General features: G+C 42.6%; 1 protein-coding gene and 1 long non-coding RNA gene across 6 annotated transcripts in view; one reads left to right on the top strand and one right to left on the bottom strand.

Moving 5' to 3' along the window:
• Positions 1-6,389, top strand: part of FAF1 (Fas associated factor 1) — a 175,557-nt gene extending 169,168 nt beyond the window's left edge. The window contains exon 19 of the mRNA XM_081193170.1: positions 3,538-6,389. Coding sequence (XP_081049296.1) covers positions 3,538-3,621 — 84 coding nt within the window. The 3' untranslated portion in view covers positions 3,622-6,389. The remainder of the gene's footprint in view (positions 1-3,537) is intronic.
• LOC308586553 overlaps positions 1-23,874 on the bottom strand; it is a 46,918-nt gene extending 23,044 nt beyond the window's left edge. For all 5 annotated transcript variants that reach the window (XR_014007924.1, XR_014007925.1, XR_014007926.1 and 2 more), the window contains exon 1: positions 22,856-23,874. This is a non-coding gene — a long non-coding RNA (uncharacterized lncRNA). The remainder of the gene's footprint in view (positions 1-22,855) is intronic.
• Between the last annotated feature and the right edge of the window lie 2,206 nt (positions 23,875-26,080).

Below are 26,080 nucleotides of genomic sequence, written 5' to 3'. Positions count from 1 at the left end.
CATTTACATGTCTACTATTTGAGTAATTCTTCTTTATATATAAATACTATTTAACCATCAGCCTCAATGTTTCTCAAACTGGGGTCCCCAGCTGTTGTTGCACTACAAGCCCCTTCATTCCTGGTCACTGAGCTGAATATAATGCCCATACAACAAAGTTTCTTGGATGAAAAGGGAGATTGTGAAGGTTACAGCCAAATCCACAGTCAAGAGGAAAAGACCACACGTGACAACCCTTCAAGTGCCCTAGGAAAGCCAGGGACTAATAAGAGAAATTTAAATTTTAAGGATGATTCTCCCAAGATTGACTCTACCAAGATGAGGTCTTTGGACAAGCCGCAGGTGGTCATATCTAATTGGCTAATAATGAATCCCAGCGGCTCACTGCTAACTGAGGTTGAACTGTAGGCGGAAATACAAGCCATTTTAGGGATGTCCCTAATATTAGGAAATGGCTTTTGATGTAAATATTTGAGCCTTCAGGAGAAATGTGGTAGTATTGAACTTATGGTAATCTTCAGGACGTAGAAGTGTGGGATAAATTATGGTGTTTGATTTACTTTGATTTACTTTCCAACAGAGAACTGTTATTTGAACTAAAAGAATGTAAAAATAACTTTGCAGGGCGTCAGATCAGAAGTACACACACACACACGGTATCAGGTATCAGAAAGTGGTGAAGAGGGCATGGGAGGGAAGAAGACCATGTTCATGAAGACGGTTCTTGCCGTCATCCTGGATACAATTTCAGGAGGAAAGTACTGCCTGAATATGCCCAGAGATAACTTGTTTCTAATTCTCCCTTCAGTTGTTGCTGCTTTCAGGTTTTTTGCTTGCCATCTAAAGCCTATCTTTTGGTCAGAGGAGTGATAATAAAGCTTCTGTTTTCCATGCTAAAGCAACATATTTACATACTACAAATAACAAAGTAAATGCTGCAGACGGGATCTGGCGTGATAATTAAGTACAATAGCGACCCATATGAACAGAAAATGCCAAGCAGCTAAAACAAAGCAACAACAGCTTTGTTTGTTGACAGATGTAGGAGCCATATTGTTAGTTAATTGGGTAATGGTGTAAACATTTGCAAACTCTGCAGTCCCTAGGTGAATTAAAAAACCAGCAGGCACACTGAAATCAAGGGTGAAAAGCAGCAAACCTCCTCTTAGCACAGGTACTCAGCTAACCTCCAAAGTTGAAAACACTTGAGAAAAGGACATCGTTGATAGTTGTTATTAAGGGTAACTTGAGTTTATAAACCCAAGAGTTCCGATTAGGATGTGCATCCTTAATTACACTCAAGTGAATAATAGGTTTCCATCTGGTTACAGTCTGGAGGATAGTGTTCATTAACCCAGCCTCGCTTTTCAAACCAGTTTTCGCCTGATACACAGAAGACATTCTCACTCTACTTACCTTTCCTTGCTTTTGCAATAAAGGGGTTATGGGATTTGGAAAGTGAGTGGATTTAATTAGATACAGACTTGAACTGAACAGAGAAAGCAAATTGCTTTTCTCAGGTGCACAGTACCTCTTGTCCAAAGAATGGTTCAGCACTGTAGCAGTGAAATGCTAAAGGCTTTAAATATGAAACAAAAAGCTTATTAGGCTTCTGTAAGTGCAAAACAGAATTCAGAGTCGCAGTAGTTTTATAAAACATATTTTCTAAGATAGTTTCTTCCCATTCATTTTAAGTGGTATGTTCTTTGGAGAAAATGCTATACTTTGTAGAAAATGCTATATCACAAATCTTTTTTAATGGGCTTTTAAAACATTTTATAATCTCAAGCATTCATGGTATGGTGTTATGACATATTTATGTATGTGGTAGAATCTAGTTGGTGTCATTCTGCTGACAAAAGGCACGCATCAGTGGAGCAGGGAGGAATAGAAAGTTAGGTGCTCCCTTCCCCTCCCAAAGACCACCACTCCATCTGAAATCTGCCTCGGAAGGTCCCCCAACCCCCAGAAAATTCCCTTCCTCCCTGTTCTGCTGACAGATGCCTTCCATCAGCGGAGCGTCACCAAGTGCAACAAGCAGTATAGAATTTAAAATACTAACCATCCAAACAAAATAAAATCAATTCAATTTTAAAAACACAGAAAAATGGAACGGTTGAAACAAAGCTAGAACGCCAGTGGAGGGCTGAGGTGGGGTATAACACTAGGAATGAGACTCAAGTAACAATGGTATGGAACTATCTTTTTTCTGTTCACAAAGAGGGACTTCAGCAACTACTGGAACTTGATTTGTTCAGTAATGCCTGACATAAAATTGCCCCGTGTTTGTGAGCAGTAGACAGTTACTACTTATTTCAAATTTTAATGCACCCTATGTGGTTACACGCTTGAGCCTTTGATTGCAGCTACTTATTCCAATGCAGTTATTCATCATCCCACAATTTACTGCCCATGTACAGTCTGCCAGTGAAAACAAGTTTTGCATACAGAGTATGAGCGGGAGAGGGGGGAATGGCAATCTGGTCTAACAAAACATGTATTTAATGTTTTCAGGTGAGACCCTATCCTAAAAGCTCAAATTGTAATTGCTGGGAAGGTATACTGTATACTTCTACACAAAAGTGTACATGCATCTTGTAGTAGAGCTGTGCTCCTTTCTAATGTATATGTTTCACTAGACAGCAATTGTTGGTAAATCATACAGTATGGTTTCACAGGTGTGGATAAACAATTAAATCACTCTCCTATTATGCAGTAGAGTTTCCAGTAATATATCTTTTCAAGCCCAGATTTTAAACTTGGAAAATGTAATCATATCCAAGCACTATTGGGGAAAGAAAGTCAATGGAATTTAAGCATGGAGTGAGCTGAAATGGATTTGTCAATTACTGTCATACATAATGTTACAGCCGCTTCAGGTTACGTGTTTTCGGGTTGCGGACTGCGGGAAAACAGGAGTACAGGAACGGGTTACTTCCGGGTTTCGCCACATGCGCAGAAGCGCCAAATCATGCCTGCGCAGACACGGCGCTTCAGGATGCGAACGCTGCAGGTTGTGGACGTGCCTCCATCACGGATTACGTCCGCAACCCGAGGTTCCACTGTACATAGGTGACATGCTCTCTGCAATGCACTGCAAAATCAAATTGCAATTATTAGAGGATGTCTAAGCCATTTACATATTTGAAACACCAATTAAATTAAGTGAGTATTTTGGGTCTATATAGAAAAAAGTGCTAGGCATGTCGTTTCTGTCCTGTGTACCTGTAAGATTCCAATAATCTCACAAACATAACATCTGCATTGACAAATGCTGATAGATTCTCTAAATAAAGAAAATAAGAGACCTTTTGCCAGGTGATACAAAATGCAACTTACAACAAACCTATCTTTCTTGCAGCCCATTGCAAATATATACATATTCTTATGTATGAATTGATGCTATTTTCCTGAATGTTATAAGTAAAAAAATTAAAAGGCCCTAAAATAGTTATCAGTTTGCTTTTGAAAATGTATATGACCGCTACCTGTACTTGTTTTTTCATGTTTTTTTCTCTAATTTTTTTGTCTTCACAGGTGACCCAGCTGGATCCAAATAAATCATTACTGGAATTAAAATTGTACCCTCAAGAAACACTTTTCCTAGAGGCAAAAGAATAGATCGAGCCAGATTGGAGGACTAAGCAATCCTTTGATAATGAACGAGGCACGGTGAACGCTTTATCCAAATCACCGTGTACTGTCATTTAACTCAAAAATCAATGTCACAACTCTGCCTCTTTCAAGAAGCCGGAAAGGAAGAATAAACATAGCTCCTTAAAAGTTTTCCATACATGAGTATATGTTTCCAACCTCATTTAAATGAGCAGAAAAGAAATATTCTGCAGTAAACACTGAACACTATGACTCTGTTGCTCACTTACCATCTGGCTTTTGTTATAATTAATGCACTGTTAAAATGTGAGTGATTGTCAAGTAGAATTTTTACTCCTCAATTACCCCCTTTTCACCAAGAATTCTTGGACATTTCTGCCTGTACTTTTGACACTAGAATACTGTATATTTGATATTTCGGTGAACCAGTGCTCTCATATATATGCATTTTCTTCCTGTGTTTGAATTTCTACTTCACCACCTAATTTTTTAAAAAAGGCAGAAAATCAACACATGGGACATTTTCAGCCTTGGAGATTTAACAGTATTATAGTAGTAGAAAGCAGAAACCTTTTTTTGTTTTGTTTTGTTTTGTTTTGTTGGTACTTTCTGACTCCTTTCATAAGATGTAAGGTTTTGTTTGGAGAATATAGTTTGACATATATGCAAGATATTTATTTACCTTTTTTCCCTTTTGGATCTCAGTTCCAATTCAGTTTAGGGAGTACTTTCCATTACACTGCAGTGTGCTGAACTGCTGATGATGTGAATATCTAAATAATGTTCAGAAATGAGCCAGTGCTAAATAACTGGTATCTAGCTGATAGTTCAGTAATAAGTTGACATTGACTACCAGCCTCTAAAAGTGTTTCAAATAGCAAACACACATTTTATTTTATTTTTTGCTCATCATTGTGGAAGAAATTACAGGAACCCTTCTCTCTGCCCTTTATTTCCTTTTTGCTTCCTTTCATTCTGGCACTTGTTTGTATTTTTTTTCTGCTGTTTTAAAGCACCTTGTTTATTTCACCAAACAATAAAAATGTAAAATTACAGTGTATTAAGAAATCTTCCTCATTGCATTTTCATTATTGATCCTGAATAATGTGTACCCAGGGAACTGGTTCTGAAGCCTGAATTATACAAACCAACCCAACTATACCTGCTGCCTAAAACTGTATCAAAATAATTTTATAAGCTTTTTGGTTTTTTTAAAAAGCAACAAAAATCTAGGTGTAGGGTATAGCATTTGAGAGCACCACAGAAACATCAGCTACTAAACAGATCATTGGTTTTTCTGCATATAACCCAAGATTGTATCCAAGTATGAAGATTTAATATGAATCAGAAACAAACGTATAAATATTGTCAGTGGTGTTCTGCTTTTCAGAATGTTGGATATATGAAACTAGTGTATGATTATAAGGTGGCTAGTAAAGCCAATATATTATTTTTTACCAAAAGTGCAAAATGTGGATGGGGGAGTCTTCTAAAACAATTACATTAGTGAATGCACACAGGACATACAGTGATGTATTCATGTCACACTATTTCATGCCCCCCCCACATGAAACTCAACATTAGACAATATGGAATGTATTGGAAAGATCCAGCTTCTTACCTTAATTGAAAAGCTATACAAGTTGCAAACAGAAGAAATGTAAAAAACAAATTCCATACATAAGTAGGAAGAATGAAATCTACTCCAAGTTAAAAGCCCCATGCAGTTTAATTAGAGACAGTTAAGGTCATGCTTAACCCTTCCAATGGAATGAATGGAACTGTGGTCTACCACTTGTTTCTGCATCAAAATTTTCTCTGAAGTGGATTCTGAATTGTGCCCTTAATTAGCATTCATCTGCAAATGTTCATTTAGATTGTTGTCAACCATACTTCTAATGAGTGGGCTTGCTGAAATACTGATATGCATTAGCATGGTTTTCACATCACATTAATGGTTTAATGTGAACATGCAGCATGCTAGTGCATGGTGCGCAAACGTTCTTGCTCTGTTCCTCCCCTGCTCCTGCTGCTGCCATGCCACTACGAAACAAGCCAGAGTCTGACTTGCTGTGACATCCAAACCTAGGTTCACAGTTTGTTTCTCTCTAAATTCTGGCTTGTTTTTCCAGCACTGTAGCAGAAGCAGAGGAGAATTTTCCAGTGCTATGCACCAGCACACTGCATGTTCATTTTTATGTATGGTTTAATGTGATGTGGAAACCAGATAATTGTATAGAATATTTTTTAAATTACCTTTAACTTATATAAGAAGTTTTATTTGTGAGATCATCGTGCTGTTTTTATCTTCTTCAGCTTTATTTCTTATATTTTGGCTACATATTTCCCTATTAATTTATTAAATATCGTTTAATCTTCCTGTGACGTATTTTATACCATGCTTCCATTTTACCCATCTCAACATCAACATTTGTTTATTTATTTCTTTTCATCTCGCATGATCTCATAATCAAGTCGCAAATGCACCCAAATGATTGACAGGAATAGCAGTTCGAGGTTTTAAAGGTAGTTTCCTATACTCTTCCACAACTTGATCTGAATTTGTGGATATGTTTATGCTGTGTGGTTGGTTGGTTAGTGAATGTATACATCCAGCATGAAATTGGCTGTAGGCTTCTGTTGTGCCAATTCGGTTGCAATTTTCTCCATGTAAAATTAATTCCACCTGCTGTTCACTTTTGAGTCTATGAGGCATTGTCTTGGAGGACTGCAAGAATGCATATCTTCCTATTGAAATAAAATATTGCTAATGATTGGTTTATTCCTAACATTTGGATTTTTAGGAACACAAACCTCTGTAATCAAAAATATGGGCCCATAATGCTGCTGCTTGTTCATGTAGCAATAGTATTTAATGACAATTTTATATGTGCCCATTTTTTCTCTGTTACAAAGCCACCGTATTAGTCAGTTTCTTTGCTGATATCAATTCACCAGCCCTTTATATTCAATATGCAAGCTGTTATCCCCACCCAACTGTTACATTGTTACGGTGGATCATATCTTTGATTCCACTTTTACATTGTCAGGTCCCTCATATTAATGGATTATCATTAATGTCTTGAATGCATTAGTATTAAATCTTAAGGCATTATTGTTGTCAATTAATGGAAACTTGTAACAAAGTGTTCCTTTTTGTGTCTATTACCCCATTCAGTATGATGGGGAAAGCGGGAGGCTCCCTGGCAGCAGCAAGTGCTGCCTCCGATGTACCTCCTCATTTTTACATTGCTGTTTAAACTGATATTAGAGGTTATGCAAAACCCAAATGTCTCCTCTGTATTCTCTTCACCTACACTCTTTACATTTAATGGGGGTGAGTTTTTATGGAACCGCCTTAAAAAAAAAAAAGATGTAGCAGAACAGGACGACAGCTTTCATAAATTGTACTTTTTCAGTGACATTAGAAACATTAAATAAATTTGCAGTTACACTGAAGTTTCTACTAAAATCTAGTTTACCTTTGTCTTGGAAGAGTCCATGGTTGTTCTTTCATTCCTCTCCATAACTAAGAGAAATAATGTCTTTTTTCAAAGATCAAACACTAAGTAGTCCAGGGATGAACAGTGTAGCCTTCCTTGTGTTTGATGGGGCTTTTGAAGGCACAACGAGGATATAAGTATAATATAGTGTATTCCCATATACTTCGGGTTTGTTTATAATTTTTATCAAGGCAAGAGTTTGGCATGTTAGATCTGGGCTGCAGTCCAGCTCTACTTGCACATCACTAGTTCTGCACAACTACTTCTTTTAATTTCTAATAAAATTATGTATCATACCTTTCGAAATGTGTTTTTACTCAAAACAGTTTACAAACAAGTATTGTGATAAGAGCACCATTTCAGTGTGCTGGACACAGACAGGAACATGCATCCATATTTACATACAAAGACTCAACTAGTCAATTCAGTGTGATATTTGCTTACATCAACCTCCCCCTTAAAATAATATGGCCCAAATACAAGTAAACAGTTCTGCCAGCTGAATGAGTTTTAGCTGTGTAGTGGAACTTCCTTGTACCCCTTAAATCTGTTCCATCCCTTAAATCTGTTTCCCCAATCCTCCAGAGCAGATTTACAGTGTGTGTAAAGAGAAAAGAGGGCAGGAAGTTCGACTGTGCAGCTAAAACACTGACTAGTGGAACTACTTAGTTGGCTACTCCCCCCCCCCCAAAAAAAATACATTTTTAAAGGGCACAGCACTAAAAAAGAAAAACACTGGTGCCTCTGGGCCCCAACAAAGCTTTTGAGGGCAATTAAGACAGAGGCTTCTACCATGGGTGTAGCCAGGATTTTTGTTAGGGGTGTAGGCTTTTGTTGGAGGGTAGAACCTCAGATTTGTATTGGTTTTTACTGATTTAGATGGGCATCAGCCCCCCCCCCCCTTGGCTACACCCATGGCTGTTACTGCTGATCCGCCTAGTGCAGTGATGGCCAAACTTGGCCCTCCAGCTGTTTTGGGACTACAATTCCCATCATCCCTGACCACTGGTCCTGTTAGCTAGGGATGATGGGAGTTGTAGTCCCAAAACAGCTGGAGGGCCAAGTTTGGCCATCACTGGTCTAGTGCTTCTGTTCTCATTGCCAGCCTGCTCACAGCCATCCATTCCCAGTGCTGCTTCTCAACAACATCCATCCTGCCCCCCAGTAGGTTGTGGGGAGCATCAGGGTATTGCAGGGAGGAAAATCCAGGGGGAATTCCAAATATTTGGCAGGCTCTGATTTTTTGCAGTGTAGGTGTGTATCCAGATGTAAATCTGTATCTACCTTTGCATGAGCCGAAACCTGCTTTCTTGCACACATCCCTTGCTATGTTTCAAGAAACTGATGTTCTTGGGGCTAGCCTGTTGCAGTCTTCTGCAACATTCCTACACGCACCGCATTTTTCGCTCCATAAGACGCACCTGGCCATAAGACGCACCTGGCCATAAGACGCACCTAGTTTTTAGAGGGGGAATGCAAGAAAAAAAATATTTTTAAAGGGAGCGCTGAGCAGAGCCTGTATGCATCCCAGGTTCTGCTCAGCGCTCCCTTTCCCGAGTCACGTGGAGCATGTGTGCGGTGCTTGCAGGCTTTTCCCCAGCAGGGAGAAGGGCAGCCTATCACTGATGGGCTGACCTTCTCCCTCCTCAGAGAAAAGCCCCCAAGAGCCACACACACGCTTCACGTGGCTTGTGTGGGGGTGGGGGCTTTTCCAGGAGGTGGGGGAAGGGACTAAGGGACTGCCCTCTGTCCCTTCCCCAACCTCCCACAAAAGCCCGCAAGAGCCGGGTGCTCTTTAAAGAGTGCATGGCTCTTGGGGGCTTTTGCAAGAGGTCGGGGAATTCCCCCACCTTGCAGAAAAGCCAACAAGAGCCTCACACTCTTTAAAGGGAGCGCAGCCCTTGCTGGCTTTTCTACGAGGTGGGAGGACAGCCTGTCAGTGACAGGCTGCCCTTCTCCTTCCTCGGGGAAAAGCCCGCAAGAGCCGCGTGGAGCATGTGTGCAGCTCTTGGGGGCTTTTCCCACCTGCCTCCCGCCTGCATTCGCTCCATAAGACGCACACATTTTCCCTTACTTTTTAGGAGGGAAAAAGTGTGTCTTATGGAGCGAAAAATACGGTACTTAAGTAGCAATAAATGTGTACAGTGGTACCTCAGGTTAAGTGCTTAATTCGTTTTGGAGGTCCGTTCTTAACCTGAAACTGTTCTTAACCTGAAGCACCACTTAAGCTAATGGGGCCTCCTGCTGCTGCCACGCCACCGGAGCATGATTTCTGTTCTCATCCTGAAGCAAAGTTCTTAACCCGAGGTACTATTTCTGGGTTAGCGGAGTCTGTAATCTGAAGTGTCTGTAACCTGAATCGTATGTAACCCGAAGTACCACTGTATTGGCAACTGGTCAGTTCAACTCACCAGTAGAGGGATGTGCTTCTGAACTTATTTTGGAATTCTGCATATTACAAGCCTGCCACCTATTCCAACATACACATCATCAATTCTCCTCCTGCATTTTCTGGTGTTTTGCAAATAAGCAACGTTTTAACTGAGCTTCAAGATGCACTCAGAAAGTGAAGTGTGCATCTACTCAGAATTGTTGCTATCTTGGTATGGGTCATTCCGTATTATACAAAGTCCTGCATTAAGCTCAGCTCCATGGAGGGGAAAATGCATATTTTAATAAGAGGGTGTCTTTAAAAAAAAAAGAAGCAAAACAAAGCTAGGCTTTTATTTATTTTATTTGCTACATTATATTCCACCTTTCTTCCCTCGTGTTACCAAGAGGAAATCTTCCATCAAGCCACTTGACAGAAGTGAACCTGCTCAGCTTCCCTTTGTGCCCTAAGCCACTTTACACAAAGTTTGTGCGCAAGAGGTTGGGAAAATGTTTTTCCAACACTGCACTGCAGCTCTCAGAAAATACTTCTATGTGTTTGTATAGTTCCACTTGCTCAGAGGAGACTGGCAGTTTGTTGTACATTGGCTACACTTGTATTTTAAAGAAAGGCAATAGTAAAAAGATAAGATTTAAAGCCTTTATTGAATACCAAAACTCAGCGGGCCAAGTAAATGTTAACTGGAAGAGAGTTCCATAAAATGGAGCCACCACTGAGAAAGCCCTGTCTTGTGTGCTCATCGACCATACTGATTTCACAATAGGCACACATGGCAAGACCTCTAATGCAGATCTTAGATTACAGGCAGGGAGCGATGGATGTAGGCTCTCCTTAGGTAACCAGATGGCAAACTGCTTTAAGTCATCATCATCAACCTTTTATTCGACCGTCAGTCAGAAAAAAGTACAATTGTCAATACACAGTTAAAACATCCAAGAAGATTTTTGAGCTTAGCCAACACTAAAATGGGCTAAACAGATAGCCCCATAGCTTTAAGTCTCTAACTGCCAGGAAATTAAGGATGAAAATAGATCAAATCTAAAACCTATCAGCATTGTTTGGGGGCCTTTGTCTTTTAATGAAGGCTTTATAGTCCATGTTCACCCTGAATGTCAATGATCTACACCCAACTTGCAGGAACATATTGGTATATTAAGATTTATTTAAATCATTTCAGGGTTTTTTCATGGAAAGAGCCTGTTGCTTTCAATCTTGCTCGGTTTCATGATGTTACTTTTGTTTATACATTCAGTGTGGATGTTGCAATTTATATTTGTATCGAAACCAATAGGTTTCAGGCTTACTGTATTTGCTGTGCTTTTTTAAGGGGTTGGGCTGAATAGAAATTAAGGTGGTATGTCATATGGGTCCCATTTGAATGCTATTAATAATCTTCTAAAATGCAGAACTTGTATTTACTCTAGATGCTCAATGTAACCCAAAAAGTCACCTCTCTCTTTGACAGAAGCCAGACACATTTTGGAACCCCAAAAGTCCATTGGTGAAGAGGCCTGTCCAGACTGCAAGTCATTTATTTCTGTTGGCTAATAATACCAAGTGCTCATCTGAAGTCTAAACAGCATTGTTCCATTTTAACTGTAGTGGACCTAATCTCAAAAGGTTTCCTCAGTCTATCAGAAAGGCCAGATGGCTATCTGAACCACAAAAGACACCCTTCTCCTTTGGATGAAGTCTGATCAGTCTCCAGACCCCAAAGGCAACCCCACTGATCTGTCTATTCTTGAACTACCAACACCCTTAGAATTTTCACCTCAGTCTGAAGTAGACTCACTCAGGGTGACTCTCCTACAATTCAAATACCCCCATCCGACTACAGCAAACCTACAAAGTTTGCTACCAAGCCACACAATCCTGATATTACACTTGGGAACCAGGAAGAAAGGAAGAAAGGGGAAGGATCTAATCTGAACTCTACAAACCTGGCTAAATATGTATATGGTAAACAACTAGGGTTGGCCCAAACGATTTTACTGCCAGAGATGGAATGGCAAATTTAACAGCTACTGCCATTACTAGAAAATATTTCCTCTGAGTTCTTTATCACATAGTAAAAATCAGAGATATCGGTAAGCGCTTCCTGGCCCAATTTATGTGCCCTTTGAGACATTTGAATAAATAACAAGTTAACAGTTAATGGTTGATGTGAGGGTCACTAAATAAAATACAGTGGTACCTCGGGATGCGAACGAGATCCATTCCAGAGCCCCGTTCACATCCCGAACGGAATGAAAGACGCGATGGCGTGTCTGAGCGTGCCGCCGCTTCCGCGCATGCGTGTGACATCATTTTGAGTGCGCATGCGCAAGCAGCAAAACCCAAAAGTAATGTGCTCCGTTACTTCCAGGTTGCCGCGGAGCGCAACTCGAACGCGCTCAACCCGAAGCGCATTCAACTCAAGATATGACTGTATTTGTTTCCCTACACTTGCTTAAACAGATAGAGGGGCTTGTGCCAATTTTAAAGATGACACAAATGCATTGTGTGAAACATGCTCTACAAGGGGCTGTCCTTGAAGGCTACTGAGAAATTGCAGCTAGTCCAAAATGGAGCAGCCAGATTAATATCTTACATTAGCTGCAAGGGGCATGTACTACTTACTTACTTACTTATTATTGCTTCCAAGCTAAACTCAAGCTGGTAGTGCACACCTTCAAAGTCTAGGCTCAGGATAGTTCCTTAAGTTAGTTCCCATCCTTAAAGATCCGGGAATGTTAACTAGGGTTCCACAAGGACCACTGTGTTTACCCCCAAATGGGCTTGAGCCCTTTTGCATATACTCCTAGCAAGGGTACACGAACATGAACGGATGCTTGAGCACCTTATCTTGCCCCTCCCCAGTACCCTCTCAAATTTCCTAGGTCAGAAGAAGGGGAAAGTGAAGGCAGCAGAGCTTCCTTTCCTGCCAAGAAGTGGACTGAGACTACCAACTACCATGGAGCAGGAAGTTTGACGAGATGATTTTCAAGGTCCCTTCCAATTATACAATTGGAATTCCAGAGTAGAGGCAGCATGCTTATGAACACCAGCTGCTAGGGAGCAATGGTGGGAGAGGGTTATTGCTCTCTTGTCCTGCTTGTGGGTATCTAGCCATTGTGGAAAAAAGGATGCTGCACTAGACAGACTTTTGGTCTCATCCCGCATCACTCATGTTTTTAACACTTTCCTATAGGAATGATGGGACGTGCGGTCCCAACATCCTCCTTAGCAGAAAAGGCCATTCCACTAAGTTGCTAGAGCTGCTTCAACTACCAAGTCTTCTTTCTCCTGCCTCGGGTAAATTGAGACAGCAGCTAAAAGGGGAAGACAATGGGCCCCTGCTTTTAGCTCAATATGAACAAGTCCCTGCTTGACTCATGCTTCCTCTCAAGTAATTGAACAGGCAAAGTTGCCTTTGTGATCTTTTCTTTTCAGTTACTTGCCACATCTCGAATGGGCGGTCCCAGCATCTGTTGGGATAGAGGCCACTGCCAAACAAGCATTTGGGATAGAAGTTCCTAAGCTTTCAAATCAGCTTCCTATCACAGTGTGACAGATCTGTGAACCTAACCCTTTTCAACAAGTGGTTAAATCTTATTTAAATCTTATTAAATGATATGAATCTTACTGTGCCCTGCTTTGGGAAATGATATGAATGAAAAATGGGTTCAAAATAAATAAATAAAAGTGGTGTCACTGCAACAAGGAGGAGGAGGAAGAAGAGGAAGAAGAGGAGGAGGAGGAAGTAAAACAATAAAAGCAGGAGAGGGAAATGATGTTTATGACAGGTAACAGGTAACTCTGCAAATGATTGCCTGAACATCCCCTGCTCCAGATAATGCTAAACTATCATCTGCTCTGGTTATGTCCTTATTTGAATGCACCATTAAAAATAATTATTATTTGAAAGGCTGACCAATGAGAAAGTCCCTGCAGAACCTGAGCATGAAACTAGCAGCCAGTTTCCTCAGAAATACAGGATTTCAGTATGTCATGGGGCATATATTCTACCAATGAAACAAGAGAAATATACTAGACGTTATTCAGGCTCATGCTTATATTTAAAGTTAGCACAATGTGAGGGGATTTTTAAATTGGAAAAGGAGGTAAAAAAGGAGGTAATGGACTCTTATTAAAGACTCACTTTGCAACTCTTGGATTTGTGCTAGAAAAAATGTACATAATTTCAGATCATAACACAACTGGAACCTACAAAAAACATTGCAGTGTGTAGTTCTCCTGCTCACTATTCCAGTCAGGTGATGCAGCCATGCCCCTCTCCATAATACTCCATTTGATTCCCCTTCTTATCTGGTTCTTCCACATGAAACAAATAGTCTGCATTCCATGGCCCCCTCACAGCCCTTTCCAACAGTTTTGTTGTACTTTGGTGAACCCTAGGACTCAGCTGAGCCTGCTAATACCTCCCTTTTGTGGGGCTGTAGGGCTGTTTGGGCTATGTAAGCATCTGCACTCACACTTGGATGTCAGAAATAGATGTAATGATAAATCTGTCCCTAAACTGTTCAGCAAGAGAGATTTTTCTTTTGTTTTTGTAGCCTTTGCTTTGTAACCATGTAGTTGTGGGAGCTTGACAATGGACTCTCCCTGGACCAACCTGGACCCTGCATTTATCATTTGAGGTCTTCCTCTATGTGCCCTCTCTTGACAACATGAGAAGAGGCCTTTTTAGTGGTGGTTCCCTACTTACAAAATGCTCTCCCCAGAGAAGCATGCCTGGCACCAATGGCTGCTTTTAGGCACCAGGAAAAAACATTGCTTTTCAGCCATGCTTTTGGCCTGTAATTTGTAAAGTTTTAGATATTGTGGCCTCCTTTAGTTGGTGGGATGTGTTGGACTGCCTTTTATGTATATGAATATTTTTTGCTTTTCTGTTGTTTTAATTTTAGATTGGATTATCTTTTTTGTATTTTATTGTAAGTCACTTAGGCTTACTTTTTGTAATAAAGAAGGTGACCAGTAAGTGCAACAAACCAACAAACAAACTTTATTGTTGGAGTATGGCGACTCCAAACTTCAGAGCCAGGCTCCAGTATGAAGCTGCCATTTTGGAACTGATTAACAACTTTTAGACTGTGGAATTTAGTCTCAAGAGATCCTGAAAATTACTCACTACAGAAAGTCATTATCCTTCATTTGGTACTTGTTTATGAATCACTACTGGCTGCTAGTTTGGAGTGAGGCCCACCCATGCTGAATGGTTCCTCTTCTTTTGCTTGGATTCTGTATTCTTTCTCATGCACTGTATAACTGCTGTTTAAAAGAGAGCTACTTGTTTTATCACTATTTCTCCCATGAAGCCTCAAACTGCAGGCAGTGTGGATATGGCCTGGGTGCTGAGTGGCAGGGGGAAGTGGGACCTTATCAAAGAGACAAAGTTATGCAGGTTATCTTTCAAAAATCAGTCCAGTGTAGGGTATCATTCAGGTCATTGTTCTAGATTAACTGCGGCTTCAGGTGGCATGCATTTGTTTAAAACCGTTTTTAAAGCTGTACTTCTATATTGCTGTAACCCACCCTTGGACTCTTCAGTGAAGGGCAGGTAAAAGATCTAGTAAGAATAATTGCTACCAACTAGGTCCCTGTGGCTGCTGGGATGAGGGTGGGGAGGCAGAACGCTGAGATCGGGAGAAGGGAATGCTGACCCAGTTGCTCAAGAGCATAACAGACCAAAAGGTGAACGTTTGCCCTCAAATTTTAATATAACACATAGGAAAGCATGCTGTCTGGCAGCGCCTTGTGTTTATATTTTAGCATGGACTTCTGGTCATGAAATGACACCCTCAGCCTACATGTGCACACATTTTTGATGGGTGGATAAGGAGAGAGATCAGAAAACACCCTGCTTCGTTTTATGCTCTGCTGTGCTAGGAGAGAGCAGGCCTCTCTCTGTGCATTGCACAACTATACAACAAGATGTGCCTTGTTCCTCGCTCCTGGGCAGCCTTCCCTGCTGGAAGAAAAGACTTCTGTCAATTTCTGCCTGGGGGGGGGGCTGCCCAGCCCTAAAGATAACACACATTTCCAGGGGAAGTGATACGACACCCACCCCCACCCCCACTTTGTTGGCGGGAAAACCCATAGTCTGGTTCTACCACCCTTCAGCTCTCAGATCCCAGACTAAACTAACCTGGAGGGTCATTCAAAGTTTACTTTCTCAGAGCTATAAGCAGCAGCTCCCAAATGCTTAAAGCGTCTTTACATCTTAAACAGCTGTGCCCCAAATAAGGGTGTCTCATCTTCTCAACTTCTGTTTGTGTTGGGGGGTGAAGGATGGGAGGGGGTGGAGAATGCCTCCAGCTCACCCTCTATGCCTCAGGAATGCACAGGACAACAATCCTCTTAGAAGAGCTGATCTAGAGAGCCACACACCCAATATGATGATGCTGAGAAACCAAGCTTTCAATCCCCCCCCCTTTCCTAGAGTATAGGATTACAAATATCCATTTGCTTCAAGGGAGGTCTCATTTAAGAACCTCACCGTTCCATTGAATATAATGGTGCTCCTTAGTTCAGAATGAAATTGCATTACACAGGGAACACTGTTTGGTAGTGTCTGCTATTGTTGCAATGTTGATCTAGCAACTGCTGTCAAAAATTAGGCAAAAACACTGAATTAAATTACTGAACAATTCATTAGCTTACTGAACAATTAATTAGCTTATCTTTACTTGTATTTTCTTTAAGGTTACTGGCATTTATGAGGAACTCTGCACCCAAATTATTATAGTGCTTGCATAACACTTCTTGTAAGCTGCAGCCTCTCTTGTTTAAGGCACCAGGAGTTAACTGGATATTTCAAATGCCTTCACTTCCTACCTGGTCAAGTCTTCATCATAAGCCTGAAATTTTCCCTGGGACTCACATCTGAGGGAACCAAGAAGTTCATATTCACAAAGAGCTAAACTTTCTCAGAAACCAGTGAGTGTGTGTCTGAAAGAGCAAGGAACCCCCAATCAATACTGATGCTAAGCAATCCTTGGATTGGGTAGTGGACTGCCTTGCTCTTTCAGACAATTACCTGTGGCTCCCAGTTTCATTCATTCATATCATGTTTATTCTGCCCATCTATCGAAATTTGCCAAGTTTACACAGACAATAAGATACAATGCACAATTGTTAAACCCCTTAAACATAAACAACAAAACAAGAGGCAAAGCAGAAAGTCCAACAAACAACTAAAACCAGCATTAAACATAGCAATGGAGAGCATGGTGCAAAAAGAGAAGCACCTAATGGGTTCTAATTAAATAAATAATTCTCCCCCCTGCCCCCCCCATACGCACATGTACAGAGCTACAATCTACCTTCTGTAAAGTGGAACCATATATCTGTGCAGTGGCTTCCTCAACCCCGCCCCCCCGGCATATGTGGATGTTAAAGAGAAGGAGCTACTAATTCTCAGGTGCCCCGAGCCCAAAAGGATTTAGTATAATTGAAAATATAATGATCAGGGCTGTGGTGTTCTGTATGTTTCTGTGTGCTCCCCTGTTGCACAGAATCTAGACCACAGCACAGAACCTGGCACTTTGCATGAGCCACTGCCCACAAGCAAAGATAGGTGTTGTTGTTGTTGCATCAGCACCACTTGCAAGGCAAATGAAGCAAGCCCCGCCTAGCATCCACCCCAACAGCAGCCACACACACACACACACACACACACACACACACTCCATTGTGCCCCCATCAGATCAAATTTCCCTTTCATCATTGCCTTCAACTTCCCCATCTTTCTGAAAACATTCTCGCTTCTGCCTCCACCCTTGCAAGCAAAATAAACAATCTCCTCTGTTAAAGGACCATCAGATGAGAGTCAGCTATACATGCCATGAACTGGAATGATTTATCTAACTCAGAAAGAACGGGCTTTTCTTAGGGTTTGGGAAAGTATATGCTCAAAAATGATGTTTTACATCTGCATCTTCTAGCAAGAAATTCTTATTTAAGTGCACATGGTGGTGATGTTTATCCATCACATTCCTGGAGAATGTTTAATGCCCTGAGAGTTACTGGGGCAACAATTACTATGTGAGTAGGTGTGTTATGAAGGGATGCGGGTGGCGCTGTGGTCTAAACGCTGTGGCCTTTTTGAATGCTGTAACTCGATAGTGAGATCTGGGAGTTTTGGGGGGTGGGTGTGGGTGTGGTTGGAAGGTGGTTTGTTTGGTTGTTGTTGTTGTTTTGCTTTTACTGTTTTTAAGGGATGGCATCCAATTTCGTTGCACTTGTGCAATGTTGCACTAGTGTAATGACAATAAAGAATCTATCTATCTATCTATCTAAACCACAGAGCCTAGGGCTTGTCGATCAGAAGGTCGGCGGTTCAAATCCCTGCAACGGGGTGAGCTCCCGTTGCATAGAGTCCCTGCTCCTGCCAACCTAGCAGTTCGAAAGCACGTCAAGTGCAAGTAGATAAATAGGTACCGCTCTGGCGGGAATGTAAACGGCGCTTCTGTGCGCTGCTCTGGTTCGCCAGAAGTGGCTTAGTCATGCTGGCCACATGACCCAGAAACTGTACGTCGGCTCCCTCGGCCAGTAAAGCAAGATAAGCGCCACAACCCGAGAGTTGTCCGCGACTGGACCTAATGGTCAGGGGTCCCTTTACCTTTAGGTGTGTTATGTAGAATAGGAACAAGAGAGGCTCTCAAAATCCCAGTAAAATTACCTGGAACAAGTTATTATCTGCCCCTTATTTTAGTGAATAGCTTCACCATCACTCTTAAGCTTTCATTCAGAAGTCCCTGATGTACAGGCACTGATAAACATAGGAGGCTGCTTTATAACATCAAACCATTGGCCCATCTTTCCCCAGTCTTCTGACTAGCAGTAAGTAAACCTTCAGGATCTCAGACATAAGCTGCCTGGGTCCCTTTTAAATGGCGATGCCAAGGATCAAACCTGAGACCTTCAACCCTCAGTGTCCACCAAGCTGTATGTGAAATTCAGGTTCCAATTCTACCATCCCAACTTGTCCTTCTCTACTAAGTTTTTTACTTCATAAGATTTATATACTACTTGGTTATCATAAAACCCCAATGTGGTTTACAGAGAATAAAAATTATCCGTAAAGAGAATAAAAGAGAATAAAATTACCCGTAAAATACAGTTTAAAAAAACCTATTTAGAATATTTAAAAACACTATCATCAATAAGCTTAATAAACTGATTAAAACACACATCATCATTCTATATCTCTGGATAGGCTTGCCTAGACAAAAATGTTTTTGACAGACTTCAAAAAGAGCACCTGCCTAATGTCATCAGGCAGGGAGTTTCGAAGTATGTGTGCTGCCACACCAATAGATCTCTTACAACCTTGGTGCCACTGTGACATCAACTAATTGCTAATGATAAAGTGCCCATCCTTCCTTTGCTGCAAATTAAGTAACTGTTGGATTCCATAAATTGAGGTGAATTGTAGTGCCTAGATGCCTGTTAGGATACACCTGCTCCTTCATAAACATTTTAGGATGGAGATACAATCTGGCCTTACTCTTTCAACTTTGAATAATAATCCCAGTTCCACTGTGGGCACCTGAGTAGTGAGAAAGGCTCACCTTGTCTGTGTGTGTGCGCATGCACACATGCATGCCAAGAGTCAACTGGGGGTGGGGAGTTGCTACTGGCTAGTCATTGCATTGGGAGATGCATCTTGCACATGCCTAGAGTTGCTCTCTTCCTTTCTTAGTGCTGCATCTCCTTCAGGGCTGGCTCATATAAAGTCCTTTCAATCACATTACCTTGCGAATCCTGTGAAGAATGTCCTTCAAAGGTAGGGTCATTGTCCGTTGGTCAACTTTGACTCAAGCATTGGATCCCACTTCACCCAGTTCCTACCAACAGACCATGGCCTGGCAATGAAGGGGAAACTTGTGCGTGATGATTCTGCCCTTCACTCCCCTCGATTTTGCTGCCTCCACCCAATTTTTTTTTTAAGTGAAAGAGACACACTTGGAATTAGAGTGGTTGTGACATTTAGGTGGCAGGCCATTGTGTGAGACCCTGAAAGTTTAAAAAACAAGTGCCATAGAACTCGGAGGGCTTAAAGCAACCCCCTTTGTGGAGCAAAGGACTGAGTTTTGATTCGGGACAATGGTGTTTCTCAAATTTCTTCCAAAAACCTGCACCCCATCTGTGATTTGAATGCAATCGCTTTTCTCTCACCCTGCAATTCATTTGGCAAAGACGAAGCAGATGCAAGAGACGGGGGCTGAATTTTAATGATTGGGTTTTACCTGAAACAAAACAAAACAAGCAAAAACAAAACAAAACAAAAAAAGAACCCAGCGGATCCTTTTAAGAAACAAAACAAAACACATGTTTGAAGTTAGCAAGAAGGGTAGGGATAATATAAAATATCATTTAAAAGGGCTCCGATCATTAGACTCCAAGAAGAGCTCTGCTAATGAGCCTCTCACAAATGAGGGAAGTGCTGCTTTTCCTCCGTTTTCTGCTTGGCTTGCCACAAAATTGCCTACCTGGGGCGGGGAGGTTGGGTTATTACACAGTATGGACTCACATGATAAGATGGAGGTCAGCCGCATTTGGATTTCCCTGTGATGTCAGCACACTAGTATCACAGAATGTTTCAGATCTCTGTCATTAAATATATATATCTAATATACATATGTATTGAGTTCACTAAGGGTGATCTTCCTGTCCTATGCCTGACTACTGACACTACATTGTATCCTGATTTTGAGATATTTGATCTGGCAACATTGATCCTGTAAAGAGGCATATTGTGGATTTTAGGGTGACTCCTGTTGTGATGAGAGGCAGGCATCCAGTGTCTAAGTGAGTCAGATGATACCAGCTCTCTCAGTCTAGCATTTTATTTTATGGGCGGAGAGGGCAGACTATGTGAACTAATAATAGAAGTACTCGTGAGTATATACAAAATCTGCACACACACACAGTGCAACATGCCTCTACTTAGAATGAAGAAATTCCAGGTGGGTTTCTTACCCTAGCCTCTTCTTCTAAGAACCTCCTTTGTCTAATAGCAGAGTGGTTTGGGGAATTGACTTATCACTGCAGTGCAAGTTCAGTGAGCAAATGCCTAGGGGTTTTTAAACCAATGAATTCAAAAGTGGACGGCACAATACTGACACCTGAGAGTTATATAAAGGATAGAGAATGTTGCACTGCATTTTGCAAATACGTGGTGCATCCACCCACAGAACAATAGTTTCCTGTTCAGGTCTCCCTCATCTTAAACAGGATACAGCTGTAAAGGCCCAAAATTAATCAGGAATATGGAACTGCTTCAGTACCAATAGAACTAAAAAAATTAAGAATTCTACTCAGACAGCATATACATGTGTTATCTGGATACGTCGTATAATAGATGCATAAAACCATTAATATGACACTCCTCGTTGTGCGTGTTTGGATTAAAATAAATTCATGTTTTTTTGTTCGCTTTCAGGAACTATGGACTCAAGTGGACTTACTGTTGCAACATGTGAAGAGATGGCAGACAGTGTTTAAGTTGTTCCTTAAACGGCTGAAGTAACTGACAAAGTGATATTAGAGAATGTGCATTCAACTGAAAAGTTTCAAACACAGCTTGGTCAATATCCGTTGCTTCCTGCTGGAGACCAGCGAGAAAGATACCCTATTTCCAACTCCCTTTCTTTCACATTTCCTACGCCTTTGCGTGGAATGTACAAGAATGCCACTGTTTAGGCACATTTCCCCTCTAGCTGGCATAGACAAGGATCCCAAAGGCTGCTTTCCCATACTGAGTAGGATATTAGTCCACCTCACCCTTTAGGATTAATAGGAGGAGATGTCCTTCCTTGCCCAGCTACCTAAAACCCTTTAGCCATAGATGCTTCGGAAACCAGGTCCTTCTACTACACAAACAGTAATCTCTCTACTTTCTTCCTCCCTGAATGCCAAATGTTATCTCCTTGCCCAGATGCCTTATTTTTCACACTTCAGTTTACTCTACAGTGTGGGAAGAAGCTCCCTTGCTGCATGTTGCACCGGCCACTGTTTCAGACCGAAGAGTCGGCATGATGGGCTTGTGGTCTGACCCAGGAAAGTTGTCCTTAATGCCGCCTCTTAGGCTGCTTTGGATGCATCTGAGGCCTTTGCGGAGTAAAAAGAAGAAGGGGGCGGGGGGGAACCAAGGGCACTAAAGCCCACAGCCAATTCCCAGCCTTTGCTGTAATACTTTGTACCCAAACTGTTGCTTCTGTTCCACCTTCAAGCGTGGATAGCTTTGTAGTTCTCCCAAACACACACACTTGATTGTGTTCTCACAGAGCTCTCTCTCCCCTCCCCTCCTCCCCACTCCGCCCTATTCACATCACCTCAAAGTGCATTTAAGCATCAATAAGGTGCGAAGGGAAAATTGTCTGTCACTTTAATCCAGGCCCAAGGGGCTGGGAAATAAAAAGGGAGAGAAAGGGAACGGTTCTTTAAGAGCCTAAAAATCCATACAATAGCTGTGGGAATGCTGGTCAGGCCCTTTCCTAGCCCCTGCCTCCCTGGTGATCCCTCAATTAGCACGCAGGGCCTTATTCTATAGGAGCACTTGTCTTTAAAGGTGAGCCTGTTTGTTTAAAGGGGCTCTTTTAATATTTACCAAGTTGGCCTCCAGGGAAAGCCAATGGAGCCTGGAGACTGCAATGCCTGGAGAGGAATTTGGGGGAGCTCTGTGCAAAGGGCCCTGCAAACTCCACTGTGGCAGGTGGGACTTTTGTCATGGTGGCAAGTCAGAGAAAAGCCTAGAGCTTTCTGAGTCTAAGAAAAAAATGGCTGGTTTTAAAAGACACCAGATAAAACTATGCCTGGGTGCAATCCAGCCCAACGCAAATCAATGGGTATTTCATCACAAACTTCCCAAGATGGGGGTGGTATTCTACACACCTATTGTATTTTAGTCTGGTTTTGCACTGTTGGTGATGAGCTTGTGTTCTGGTGCAGCAGAGAGGGGAGGCAAGCCGATTAATTGCTGTAGCTAATCCATTAATTTGTTCACTGCGTATTAATCAGATTGTAACCAGCGGTCCTCTGTGAATGGCTGTGTTAAGCACTGATAGTACCGTCGGATGCAATCTGTGTGCATCTCTTAATGATTTTCTATGTGATAAATGGGTTGCTATTTAATACTACCACCATCACTACTGCTAATAAAGTTGCCATAATTCTAAAGACATAATACCATTTTTGCTGGTATTAAAAAAGCAATTATCCAAAGAGGTACAGCAACTAAAACTCAATCACTTGACAAACTTTTTTTAAAAAGCAAGATAAACTAAATGTTAAAACAATTAATATACTAATAACACACCCAGGTGAATTGTGCCCTTACCTCAAACACTCCAGTGCTTGAGAGCCAGTCTGTTGCCTGCAGGAAATGTGTGGAACTCGGAAAGATTGTCTCCAAATTTTCTGCTGAGAGTTTATGGCATGAGGAAGGGCCTTCAGCTGGAGGGATATATAAAAGTGCTTCTATTTAAAGGAGCACTTGCTGAGGGAGGGCTGAGTGATCAAGGTTAGCATATGCTTTAGGAAAAAGCCTTACTGTAGGATGGGGAAGAAAGTGGAGTTGGTGGAAACAGGAGGCAGTGGCTGAAGAAATAAACAGGCATTCAGGTGGGGAAGAAAATGTACAGGGGATCCTGGGGAAGGGTGCTGGCGCCTTTATGGGTCAGGAAAGTAGCAGAAAAAATTGGGTGGGGGAGAGACGGGCCTTACCCTGCCTCTTTCCCTCACTCTCTCCTTTTAGGAGGCGGGTGCAATAGGAGGGTGCCAGGGGCCAACCCATGGCTCTCCATAACCTTTTATTCTGCTCTGAATTAATCCAAGGCTTTTTGTGGGGTGGGGTCAAGATTCACCCCTGACGCCGGGCAACGCGCTCCTCTTGGCCTGGGGGCAGCCGGGCTGGAGTTAGGCCCGGGCCGCCCGGCGCAGGCGGGCTCCCTCGGCGCGAAACTGGAGGCGCCGGTGGGCGCTCGCGTGGCCAGGCCAGGAAGCGGCGCCGGAGGACGGGGCGAGGGGGCGCTGCCAGCTCAGGCCGCGGCCCAGCCGAAGAGGCTGCAGGAAGGGCACGGCCGAGGGCGGGGTCCCCCGCCGAGAAGGGAGGGGGAGCGGGAAGGAGAGGCGCCCCCGCCTCCCCGCCGCGGCTGGAGAGCCCAGGAAGGGGGCGCTTCGCCGAGGAGCCGCTGGCTTCTCCGGTTCTGGCTGCGGGGAAGATTTGCGCGCGGCGAGCGGGAGAAGCCCCTCTGCTGAAAACTGTTCCTTAGTCACTTTTAATTAGCCCCCTCGATTTAATTAGCGAAGTTGAAACATGCAATTAAAATTAGCTCAGTTTAGCAGGTCTTCAAGGGAAGGCCGGGGGGGGGGAGGGAAGCGAGGCCGGGGAGAAGGAAGCGCCGCGGGGGACGGGCGGGCGGGAAGGTGGGGCCGAGGAGAAGCGGGCGGAAGGCAGGCAGGCGCGGAGGTGCTGCACTGGAGCCTGCCAGAGGGGGCGCAAGGCGGAGGGCACCATGGGGACCTCTCCCTTCAAGACTTTCTGCCTCCTTTGGGAGCACCGCAGAAATAAAAGGCCAGTCTGATTGGCTGTTTCTGGTGACATTTCTTGGACTAGCGCCGAAAGTTCAAAGGAGGCACCAAGCAGTTCCCGACCTAGAGGCTTGTGAGTTGCCCCTGGAGGGAAGAGCGCTTGGCCCCAATGGAAGCCCGAGGCGCCCCCCGCGCGCTCTCTGCCCAGGCCGGCCCAAGTTCTCGCTTCAAGTGTGTGGAAATCAAACGGGCACGGAAGGAGGCATTTCTGCTGCCACGTTCTGGGAGAACCATCGCCTCTCTTTCCCCATCCCAAGGGGTTTCTATAGATTGGCAAATGGAGGTAACCGGCTGTGAAGTGAAGGTCTAACGTTTCCATTATCCCCAGAAATGGGTCTACGTGACATTGGCCCGAGCCCCGTTGTTGCCAACAGAGCAATATTTGTCAGAGTTTAGTTTAGTTTTTTTAATGTAGGAAGAGGGACTAAGTCAAACGTGAAATTAATGATCATGTAACGACCACAAAAAAGCATTCCAACACTAAAACTGGCCGCCTTACCAGTGAACTGAAAGATAGTCAAGCTAACGCCGATTTTAAAAACAATTAGTGGGACGGCAGAGGATTGGGAAATTACAGACCTGCCAGTGTAAACATCTGTTCTTCGGGAAATGATGCGAACCATAATTCAAGATACAGAAGAAGAAGCCTTGTGGCGGAAGAATTAGCAAGGCTTCTGCAAAAGGATTATTTGTGTGTGCCAACAAACGTGTGAGTGGGAAGTAATCTGATAGAAATTGTGAATTTAGGCATGCAGAGAGAGAGAAAACTTTGGGTCCAGTGTTAGCCATACTTGAAGTAAACTCGTTGAATTAAGGGAGTTGGAGATGATCATTTAGGTTTTTCAGTCTCCCGGTACTTCCGAGTAAATTTAGCAGCATGGGATAATAAGCTTGGTCATCTCGCGGATTAGTCTCGGTTAAAGAACAGGAAGCGGAGGACTGGAATTAATGGACCGTTTGCACAATGAAGAGATGCGAACATTAGGATCTCTCAGGGATCTGTATTGGAACCGGTGCTATTTAACGTGTACAACAGGATCTGAAGTCAACGAAGAGTAACTATTGATGATCGGGAAAGCGACGGCTTTTGATTTCTAAAGCAATCGTTAGAAACTGGACAAATGAACAGTAAAAATCGCAAATGAGATTTGAGATGCACACTGGGGCAAAACCCAAAACTTCAAATATGACATCATATGATGACATCGAAACTGATCGTCACTTTCCAGAAAAAAATAAATATTGGAGCTGTGGTGCACTGCTCAGTGAAAATATTAACTAAGCATGCAATGGAGATAGGGAAAAGATAAAATCCATCTCGGAAATGGATTGAAAATAAAGCCACCAGACTTATATAAGACCCTTACATAAAAATCATGGCACCAGGTATTTGATTTATTTCGTACAATTATGAAAAAAGCACATCCCAATTTATCGAGGTGTTAGGAAACATTATCTACAAGGAAAGCGTTTGGCTTTTTTTTTTTTTTAAGAGAGTGCTAAGTGGGCGCATAACAGAGGTTGATAAAATCATGAATGGTTTTGTAGAAAGTAAGGGAGAATTTCCCCTTCCTCTCTAAGAATGCTAGAACTCGGGGTCAACCAAAGACATGGTTGTTTGACGGTAGGGCAAGACAGCGCTTCTTCACACCACACATAATTAGCTGGTGGAATTCGCTGCCACAAGATGTGGCCACAACCTCTGGCTTAGAAGGCAATTAGGCAGAGTCCTGGAGGCCTGCCAAGGTTTTTAGCCAGGACAGTTAAACCCAGTTCAAAGGCAAGGTAGCTCAGAATAATGGTTGCAGGGTGGGGTGGGCCAGCTTGTGAACTTCCTTGATATGCTGGGTGAAAGCAGGTGTTGGACCAGGATGGTTGTTTGCTGTGCTGGGTTCCAGATTAAGTGAAAGGCTAGGCTCTTTGACTGAAGGGCTGAACCACGAGGCTATCTGCAACCACCCCATAGACTATT

Source organism: Podarcis bocagei, assembly GCF_964188305.1.
Source record: "Podarcis bocagei genome assembly, chromosome: 5".
Classification (NCBI taxonomy): domain Eukaryota; kingdom Metazoa; phylum Chordata; class Lepidosauria; order Squamata; family Lacertidae; genus Podarcis; species Podarcis bocagei.
This window is presented reverse-complemented; position numbering and strand designations above follow the sequence as displayed.